The sequence below is a fragment of the Gordionus sp. m RMFG-2023 genome, chromosome 4 (assembly GCF_954871325.1).
Source record: "Gordionus sp. m RMFG-2023 chromosome 4, tfGorSpeb1-WG-v2, whole genome shotgun sequence".
In the NCBI taxonomy this organism is placed as follows: domain Eukaryota; kingdom Metazoa; phylum Nematomorpha; class Gordioida; order Chordodea; family Parachordodidae; genus Gordionus; species Gordionus sp. m RMFG-2023.
In genome coordinates this window covers 24,664,998-24,676,013 of record NC_088778.1, presented here as the reverse complement: position 1 = coordinate 24,676,013, position 11,016 = coordinate 24,664,998, and the positions used below count along the sequence as shown (strand labels likewise).

Genomic DNA, 11,016 nt, shown 5'->3' with positions numbered 1-11,016 from the left:
ATTATTAAAGTTCGGTTAAATAAAGAAAATCATATTAACTGTTAACTTAACTAGATTATAAAAAATTTTTAAATGCATTTTTTAATCCGGATATCTAAAAAATATTTTTATGTAAATTTTTCCGGGGTGGTACAACTGCACTCCTTTGCACCCTAAGGCGAGCGCCCATGCCTAAAAATCACGCTTGTAGGGAAATGCATCAAATTGAATTATTTGATATTTAATTATAATGAAAGTTTATTTATACTAATTTCTTCACTAAAAATACCATTATTATCAAAATATATGCATAATAAAAATTGTTTCCCAAAAAGTGAAAATATATTATTTACACGAAAAACATAATTTGCCTTATCTGTTTAAATAAAATATAAAAAAAATAGACTATTCCTGTAAAATAAAAATTAGAAAATCCCCAAAAGTGTCTTATTGGCTGACAAAATATGTTATCATATTAATCACCATAGTATTTTAAATATGAATCATGTAAGAAGAAATTAAACAATTTTCTAGAACGAGTAATTCTAAAAAGTCTTGAAAATTAATTATTATATTTTTATCATATTAATAAAATTTTTCACTATTTATATATAGCTAATCTGCACAAAATGATTATAGGACCAAATAATAGTGAATTTAGTAAGTATAAACCCATTTTATTTATTATAATATACAATGTGTGTATAATTTTTCTTTTAACAATGTTATGTTTTTATTATATTAGAAAATTATTCGCATGTACAAGGAATAAGATCTTTAAACGATATAAAGTGTGAGGAAGTTAATAATAACCTCAATGCTCATAACCGAAATCTTGTGAGACAATGCGAGGAAAGAATCTATTCGGCATCTCATACTCCGTTGCAAAATACGAGTATCTCTAAAACAAGCTTTACAGATATTACTAAAGACATTCGAAGTGCCATTAACGAGAAAAGTAGTCGTCATTTGAGTTCCTCAATAGAGAGGCTTTCGAATAGTAATAGAAGGAGAGATAATTTAATTAATAAGCACACCACTCACAGAAGTTATCATCCTAAACCTAAAGGCTTATTTTTCAGGGAAAAGGTTCTGTTAGCCCTTTGCGATATTAAAGGACCAATATCTATTAAATCGGTGGGTAAAATTATGGAGAAAAAATTTGGTAAAATTCCCCATAACCAAACCAAAATCCGTGAGACCCTTCATAGATACCAGAATTTGAATGTCATTACTCTAAGTAAATATTTTCACAATGTATTTTTGATTTTATTATAGGTAAAAAATGCTTATCAGAATTTTACAAAAAAATTGACTTAAATAACTCGATCAATAATAGTTAATATATAAACCATTAAATCTCAAAAGTTATAATTTTCATAAGAAGGAATTTTATCTTTAAATTATTATATTCAAGAGAATCGTAAAATAATCTTACTACTAATAAGGTGTTTAGTTTTTAAACAAATTTTTAATGAGATCAAAAATTTTTCTTTATAAATATTTAATTTTTTAAATTTGATATTATATTGAAATAAAGGATAAAATCTAATAAAGGAGAAAAATTTCTCATTTTAAGGCTCTCTATTCCATAAGCTGTTATATCGGATTTACCAAATATGATCTAACTAACGTTCTTTACATAGAAGAATATAATTGGAAGAACGCTGGTGGGAGTTTTGAAAATTATTGTATTTATTTATACCTTTTTTTGTCAAAAAACGTGAATGGCTTATATTCAAAAATATTTACTAATTTTTTGTGTAAACGAAATAAGGTTAAAAGGAATTCAATAGATCTCTACTCCCCCATTAAATATATTGTCGATATTTTGGAATTTTAAATAAACAGAGATAAAAATATACGAGGCAGGTATACTTTTTATATATATAGTGGAATGAAGAATGAACAATAAAATGTATATAACCTGCGAACTTATTGAACTATTACATAATATCTTTCAATAATGTCATTCATTTTTAATATAGAGATAGATAGTTATGATAGATATGATCTATCTTGTTTTAATTTTAAAGTGTTTTTAAGCATAAATTCTTACAAAAAAATCTATACCAATAGAAGGACTTGTTTTTGAGCGTCAGCATAGTACAAACCTATCGAGATGTAGATATTTAAATTATTAGTGTGTAAATTACAATTTTCTTTATTTTTATATGTATAAGGAAATTAAATATATTATTTTTTTTATATTTTAGGCAAGCGGGACAGAATAAAGCTGAAAAAATTGGCCTAAAATGTTTATATTTATATCAATATTAATGTTCAACTATTTATAATAATATTATATTACTAATAATGCTAGATATCTTATTAAATTGTTTTAAATATTGAAAACTTTTGTCAATTTGTATTTTATACCCTATATATAATAAAGTTATATTTTATAATACGCTGCTAGTTCTCTGATCTTATATTTCAATATTTGAATCGATTAATGTATAAAATATTAGAAAAATAATAATTTAAACAAATATTTAAATATTTTGAATGATTCAATATTTCGAATTTGTTTAATTTAAATAATTAATTATTCATATTTGAAAAAATGAATCGAATATGATACGAATTAAAAAACTCGAATATAATAGATTTTGAAGTTTTTAATGCTGCTAATGCAATGTGTTATATAATATATATGTGTATATTATACATGATTCTTTTAGATTGCCTTTTATTTGGAACCCAGATTAAAAATGCAATATATATGTAAGGTCAGGAAACAAATTCAAACGTTATCATTGTCTTTTGTTTTGTAGGTGACTATCTATATGACACCATCAGAACTCCTAATAGGAAGTTTCGGATATTATAACAAAAATATTATGTTGATATTCCAAAAATCCCTATTGCGTCTCATTTTCCCAAATGCGAATAAATTTATAAAGCATGATACCGCATTATATTTCCACGAGATCGCCGGGCCATACTTCAAACATCAAACTTATAATATTTTATAATTAACTTTTCCCATTAACCTCTAAAATAACTTTAAGAAATAACTTATTTTCAATTATAAGAATACACAACCCTTCGGTTTCATTTGTCAAATGTTGTTAAGAAGCTAGATTTGGGTTGATTTTTAAAAACTGGCCGATTAATATTTTGGACAAAATAATTAAACCTAAATATTTTGCTCTCCAAAAGGAGGAAAGGTCTGGACCTCTATTTACCACGAGGCTTCTATTATATTATATTGGCTAAAATCTTAATCGGGCTGTTTTTAAAAATCTACTTAATTCGGGCTTTTTAAACAAAGTTTGTCGATAAAATGATTGTACTATAAAATTAATAGGTGTAACGATGAGGTTATTTCCCTCTTATTTTTATCTCCATGTTTTTTATTAATGCAGTTACGGACTGTATAATTACTGTGTCCTTGTTTCTAATGTGAGGAATTGTGCAATTTAAAATAATACTTTATAATATGGGATCTAAAATTATTTTTTTTTACAAAATCTAAGAAAATTGTAATGTAATGGGTAGGGAGGGAAGATTTTAGAAAAATTTAAAGGATATCTCATTCTAAAAATAAAACAATTATTGGGAATTATTTTAGGAATTTAAAATTAGTGGAGAATATTTTTATTGAGGGAGATATCATTTTTATTAAATTGAAGGGGTTTCCCAAAGATAACAACTCTGATTGAGAGTCTTTTCAATGTATGCTATATAATTTAGTAATCTAATTTCTCTCATTTGAAATATTATCAGATTAAATAACATTGTACATTTTCCTCTCAAGATCACCTTTTTTTGAAACTTATGAAAGAACATCTAAAAATAATATAAGGCTGTGACTCTGACTAGTGTTGTTAAATAGCTCGTTTTAAGCCTATTTTTAAAATCGGCCAGCTCAAATTTTTATAATAAAAATTTTAGACAAGACTTAAGATTTTGCTCGTAGATAGCACAAAGGTTTTAACTAGGGCTGTGCTGATCCACATATTTTTCACCTATCCGATATTTTCCGATATTGGTTCAAACCCGAACCGATATTGATCCGATATTTGTATTAATTTTTTAACACCCCCCTTTGAGCTAAATGAAATTAAAAAATACATGTTTTCTATGCAAAGATTGAATTATGCATTTAATTTAATTTTAATATTTTTATTTCTACAATTAAGACTATAATTTAAAAAAAATTACATTAAAAATATAATATAATAGCTAAATTATATATATTTAATTATGTTTCCATTTTATTTTAAATAATATATATGTTGGTATGAATTACAAAATTGTAATATTTAATATATTAAATTATAATATATTAGATTTATTTTAATAAATATGAGAGCTTCAGTATTTTATGACAATATTCTACGATGTGGACTATCTATATCCCCTGCCATACTAAAGACAGACTCAGATGGGACACTAGTTTTAGGAGGCGCCCAAAAATTTACATGCAAGCTTTGACTAAGTTGGATAATTTTCAGCATTAATTCTCCAATAATCAAGTGGATCCACATGGGATATAATATCCCCTGTTAAAGTTATTAGAGTTATCTAAATAAAGAACATAGATATAAAATTACATTTTTAAAATAGTGAGTTTCATACTTACCCAACCTTTTTTTGGGTTTAAAAAATAATCATATACCACCCAAATAAATGGGTCAATCAATAACCCAAACTAGCAATACTAGATAAAATATGAAAAATGTTTTATAATACCGTCTAGATATAAAGTAAATATTCCTTGAATTCTTTCAAATATGGCAGGTCATCTACATTACTATCGATTTCAATTATTTTATTTGTTACTAGTTTCTCTTTGATTTTCATTTATAAGCATCCCTTAAATTAAATATGCTTTTATAATGTTATGTGAAACCTTTTTCTTATTGACATTATCTAAGTTCAATGAAATCTAAATTATTTTAAAAAAATGTAAAACCTGGCTAATCTTTATTGGTTGGATTTAATAAATAGGTCCAGGCGCGTAAGCAGGAATTTAATAAATTTTTTAAAGAAAAATTATTGTTTTTTAAAAATATCAAGCATAAATTTATTAGGACTAATAACTATTTCTAATACACAATTTTAAATGTGAATTATAAAAAAATTATATGTATAAACCGGTATATAAAAAATTATAAAATAAATGTGAATTAAAAAATATTAAACGGATATAACTGGCAGTATATGAAAAACTTTATAAATTATAAAGTGAATATAACCACTATAAGAATCACTTAAATGACCCAAAATAAAAATTTGAATTTTTTGAGCCTTTAAAATTTATATATAAAGTGTAAAAAATTTAAATGTTAGAAATATAAATTAATACACAAAAATTTTCTTAGAAATAATTGTATTTTGTATGTTATATATTTACAATGTAAAATCCAATCATCGTTAGGTTTTTCAATTATCTCATCCTTGCTTGTCGTCAAATGCCTATGAATATTCAAAAGATCCAAAACTTTCAATCTACTTTCAGAGGAAGTACTTTTTTGGAATGTTTTTCAGAGACCTGCAGGCCCGGCATCCGGGCCGAACCGTATTTTAATTTTTTTAAATACCCGGGCTGGGTCCGAATTTATTTTTTAAAAACATCCGAGCCGGACCTGAATTATTTTAAAAAATATCCGGGCCGGGCTGTATATTTTAAAACAGCCTATATTTGAAATAGTTTATTAGCTATAAAATTCAAAAATAAATATAATTTATTTTTTAAAAATCCGGGCCAGGCATGAAAATTCTATTTTAAAAATAGCCGGGCCGGGTCTGAATTTTTTTTTTAAAAAACCCGGGCCGGTGTAATGTTTTAAAAATACTCCATTTTTTTATATACTCCAATATTTAGTGATATTGACGTTTATGACTGACGTGCATATATTAAATATTACATTTTTAGTGATATTGACGTTTATGACTGACATATAAATATAATAAATTTAGTGAATTGGCATTTATAACTGACGTATGAATAATAAATATTATTTTTTCTATGTCCTATGATATTTAAGGCAATTTTGCCGTGTTAAAAATTTATATATTTATTTAAGGTTTAATTCGAAAATATCAAAGATTAACATATATATCTTGCACTATCTATTATCACGTTACTGCTCAAAGTTAGAAACAATTTTCAGAATAATTTATTAAAATCCTTTATTTAATTTGTAAATATAAAGATAAAAAAATCAATTAATAATATATGCGATATAAATAATATATGCTATATGCAATATAAATAATATATGCTATATGCGATATAAATATTAATTAAAATTAATTATGCGATCAATATGTTCGCTATGATTTATTAAATAAATATTTACATTAAATTTTTTAATATTACTTAATTTTTTAATGGGCATATAGTATGCCCATTTATAAATAGTATGTATTAAAATATTTGTCTGGAGCATAGTTGTCATTGCAACTATCTCCACCTCTGTACCATAAACGGCATTTTGAGCCATGCCCGTCCTCTCCGGCGGGGCACCTATTAAATTAAAAAATTGATTTTATCAAATCTTAAAAATGTTACCAAAAGGTCGAATGTCATTAGGCTCTAGCATTTTCGATGCTTTTTCTGGTGTCTTAACTCCATCATCTAAAAAAATATGTATATTAGATTTTTTTTATTATACCTTTTTTGTTTATACAATTATAATCCTCTCCAACTATCGAATTTAGTATATTCATAACTAGATATTTTCAAAAAGGATTTAATATTAAATATATGAAAATATTACCCTTCATATGATTTTCTTCCGCATTGAGCTTTAGATTTTTAATAGCTGGTTCTTGAAAATTTTCATCATCATCTAAAAAAAAGGAATATTATTTAATAATAAAATCCATTGTATACCTTTTATGGTACTAGAATGAAACTTTTCACTTGACCTAGGAACTGTTTAAAGTTATTTAATAAATTTTTAAAAGTATTAACATTTTTTCTGTCCTGATTTAATTGTGTCATCTTGATAAATATATAAATATATAATTAATTCTTGTAACATCTAAAAAATAATATTGAAAAATAAAAAAATAACAAAGAAAATATTTAATGAGAATTTGTGTTGTGATGATTTAATGACACATATTGACGATTAAATTTAAACCCATTCATGTATAATTATATTGCTAGCAGAAATAATTAAAATAACACATTTGTATTTATGTATAGATATTGATAATTAATATTAAGATGGGTATTTGCTGTTTTGATAATTGAGTTTGAAATGTTTAACCATGAGTCATTATTGTTGATTTGATTCAAATTATGTAGAAAATTATTTGCTGGGGTTGGTAAATTAAGATTAGAGATATTATATTTTTTAAGGATTATAGGAGTATATTTGTTTGAGGGTTTGAAGTATGTGTGATATTTATTGTTTCTTTGTTTATAAAAAGTTGATTATTTAAAGTAGCAAAACCAATAAGAGAATTAGTGATTTCATTACATAATTTCATGTTAAGGTCTCCTCCAATGATGTGATAAAGTGATTTTTATTGATATCTAAAAGATTAAATAGGCCTGTTTTCCATTCAAATAAAGATATGGCATTCCATTATTTCTCGGAGATGGCATTTTAAAGGCAAATATTTTAAATGTATCTTGAAGAAAATATATAAAACAATTTAACATCAGCCATTTTCCCGCAGACGATTTTTTCATCTGGTACCAAGCATCATGCACATATTTTTAACACAAAAATATGATTCCGCCTTTACAAGCCATAAAGCGACAATTTGAGATTGTCCATGACTATCTATTACAAGTAGAATAAACAGTGGCATACCTAGATTGTTTAATTTGTAGGTAGCATCAATGAATATCACCTCAGGATAATATTTAAGATAATGGAGCATGCTAGCATCTTGAAAGTAAATGCCCAACAATTCACTATCATTTTCTAGGATTTCCACCACAGCTCCATTATCTTCCCTGAGTTGATTTATTACATCAAGTAATATATTATCAGATGGCTTGTTTAATTTGGCTGAAATATTATGAATATCTCTCATAGTCATCATCTGACCTGAATTAAGAACATATTCTTGTATTTTCACCTTATTAGCTTTAAAAGTGATAGCTTGCTCCACAATTTGTTTTTTTTATTGGAGAAAGCCTTCTTTGTTTAGAGAGCATCTCATATAGTTTTTTATTTTGATTATATAAATCATGTTAGTTAAAAATCAAATAAATATGTCTAACCTAGATCATGGTTTTTATGATCTTTTACAAATGTGACAATATCTAAAGAATACACATTTAGTTTATCACACTGAAGAAAGACTGTGAACATAAAAATACATTCCTTGTGAAGACTAGATGAGGATCTTATACCTCTAGACTTATTTTTTTTTCAGTCCATATTTACATATATAATAAACTCGATTATATTTATATTGAGCTATAAATGCTTTGCTATAAGGTTCCTTTAATAAGTCTGATTTATTAATAACTATGTTAAAAAAAAATTCTTTTTCATATATAGATATGGCATCGTTTAATTCATGTATAGAATTAAATTTAGTATTAAGATATAATGACATAATTAAAATAAATATATAAAACTATAGTGTAAAATATATTAATATGAACCTGTTTTTAAATATTTAGCTTCTTGAATCAATGATAAATCTTTAGCCTTCTTTTATTTTCTAAAATAAAATAAAATTTATAATGTAAAATATATTAATATGAACCTGTTTTTAAATCTTTAGCTTCTTGAATCAATGATTAGCTTCTTGAATCAATAATAAATCTTTAGCTTCTTGAATCAATAATAAATCTTTAGCTTCTTGAATCAATAATAAATCTTTAGCTTCTTTTATTTTCTAAAATAAAATAAAATTTATAATGTAAAATATATTAATATGAACCTGTTTTTAAATCTTTAGCTTCTTGAATCAATGATTAGCTTCTTGAATCAATGATATATCTTTTCTTTTCTAAAATAAAATAAAATTTATAATGTAAAATATATTAATATGAACCTGTATTTTTAAATCTTTAGCTTCTTGAATCAATAAATCTTTAGCTTCTTGAATCAATGATAAATTTGTAGCTTCTTTTATTTTCTATAATAAAATAAAATTTATAATGTAAAATATATGAATATGAACCTGTATTTATTTTTTAAAATGGAGTTTAAAAAAGGCGCCAACGGGGCAAATATCCTTTACGACCTAAAAAATTTGACTGGAAATTCAAAAAAATCGCCTCAGCATCATCAGCTCCAGAATAATGTTTCTTGATTGACATGAGCACTTTTTCAAAAAAATATCATTATAAAAATTACATTGATCTAAATATACTCTGATATGTAAATACATTATAAACGAACAATATGATCTAAAAATACTCCACAAATAAGCTTAAAGGAGTATATAAAAAAATGGAGTATTTTTAAAACGTTACAATAATGCAGAGCATCCATAGCATTTTTTGGGACTATATAATCCATAGTTAATCTTATAAACATAGTTATTCAACTAATAAGGCATCATAAGATACTTTAACATCTTCATGATAAAAATCTAACAAATTATTTCTTTCTATAACCATCTGAAAAAGGTTGCAAAGGCTTTTGTGGGAGTAATATTTTCAGATTGGTAAGTGTTTCATGATGAATTAAAAACCATTCATTTATTTGGGTTATAAATATATTTAAGATATACTCTTCTAATTAAGGTTTTAACGATGAGCTTGTCTTGCTGCATGTCGAAGGAGACAAATATTAAACACGTATAGCTCTGCTTTTGACTCAACAATAACATATAAAATATGAAATTTTTCATCAACATTAGCCCTAATATTCTTGAGTTCTAATTATCTCCGCTATTCTAATCTTCTTATGTTTTTGAAAAGTAATATATAAAATAGTTGTATAATTAAATAATACATTCTAATGAGAAAAAAATTTGGAATAAGCATTGAATCCAATAATTTTCTTGCTTCTGAGGAAATATTTCTTTCAGGCCATTGTGATATTTCAGTAATAGCAAATAATCACTCTTCTAACTCCATAAAAGCTGTGCTTGATGCCGGAGAGTCTATCTCGTCAAGGTTGCAATTTTTTTCTCCCTGTTGGACAAGAAGTTTCAGAAATAATTATTATTTGACTAGAAATTTGAAAATGGTAGATAAATATTACGCCATTAAAATTTTAAAATAAAGTAAATATTACGCCGGAAAACTTGAAATCAAAATTAATTGATAAAATAACTTAGTAGATGAATGTAATAATAAATGTATAATTAAATATATATTTTATATGAGATAGGAATAAATATTAACAAATATAAATTAATATTAACAATAATATTTTTAAAAAATATATCCGGCATCTGCATTTTTTGGCTTTGGGGGGGGGGGTTGTCTCCCTGCCCCCCCCCGCTGCATACACGCCTGAATGAGTCACATGCAGTCCTGAGCTTTTCAATATATGAAATGTCTTTTGATAAAAAGAAATCCTTATAAAGAGGATCAAGTAATGTTACGATAAGCTAATTGTCATCTTCATAAATATCAAAAAAACCGTGTTCTTAATTGTCAGAGTTGTTAAAGTAGCGCGCTATCTTTTTTGGTAGCTATAGCTAATAGCCGCTACTTTTTTAAAATTATTTAATTTTTTAGCGCGCTACTTTTTTTAAAAGTAGCTAAGTAGCGCGCTACTTCTCTACTTTTAAAAATATAATGAATGTAAGTATAAACATGAAAATTTAAATATAATATCATAATTAATTATAATTTTTATAATTTATTATTTAATTTTGAAATTTAAATATGTTTTCAATTTTTAATTTATATTTTCAATCTGTGTTAATAATCTAAAATGGCATCGTCCATGGATATCCAAATCCTTGAAAGTGATTCAGATATGGAAGATTCAATGGAAGAAAATGTACTTAATAGCTCTAATAACGTTTTTCCATTCCCTAAATTTGAAAAATTTTTTTAAATAAATATTAAAACAAAATCTGGATTCAAATTCATGTGCTTAAAATGTAAAAAAAAATATATCATCAAATCAATCGAATAGCTAT

General features: G+C 25.0%; 2 protein-coding genes and 1 long non-coding RNA gene across 3 annotated transcripts; 1 reads left to right on the top strand and 2 right to left on the bottom strand.

Annotated features, from left to right (window-relative positions):
* Positions 1 to 593: 593 nt before the first annotated feature.
* Positions 594 to 2,293, top strand: LOC135928945 (uncharacterized). The gene is made up of 3 exons (XM_065465401.1): positions 594 to 639; positions 725 to 1,219; positions 2,196 to 2,293. The coding sequence occupies exons 1-3, from the start codon at positions 609 to 611 to the stop codon at positions 2,231 to 2,233; spliced, it is 564 nt and encodes a 187-aa protein (XP_065321473.1). The 5' UTR covers positions 594 to 608; the 3' UTR covers positions 2,234 to 2,293.
* Positions 2,294 to 6,220: 3,927 nt separating this feature from the next.
* Positions 6,221 to 6,730, bottom strand: LOC135928890 (uncharacterized). The gene is made up of 4 exons (XM_065465347.1): positions 6,714 to 6,730; positions 6,609 to 6,665; positions 6,506 to 6,571; positions 6,221 to 6,460 (listed from the first exon to the last, which is right to left on the bottom strand). Exons 1-4 carry the CDS (start codon positions 6,718 to 6,720, stop codon positions 6,234 to 6,236), a joined length of 357 nt encoding a protein of 118 aa, XP_065321419.1. The 5' UTR covers positions 6,721 to 6,730; the 3' UTR covers positions 6,221 to 6,233.
* Positions 6,731 to 8,997: 2,267 nt separating this feature from the next.
* Positions 8,998 to 9,322, bottom strand: LOC135928952 (uncharacterized). The gene is made up of 3 exons (XR_010572421.1): positions 9,286 to 9,322; positions 9,094 to 9,237; positions 8,998 to 9,048 (listed from the first exon to the last, which is right to left on the bottom strand). It is a non-coding gene; the product is annotated as an uncharacterized LOC135928952 (long non-coding RNA).
* Positions 9,323 to 11,016: the final 1,694 nt, after the last annotated feature.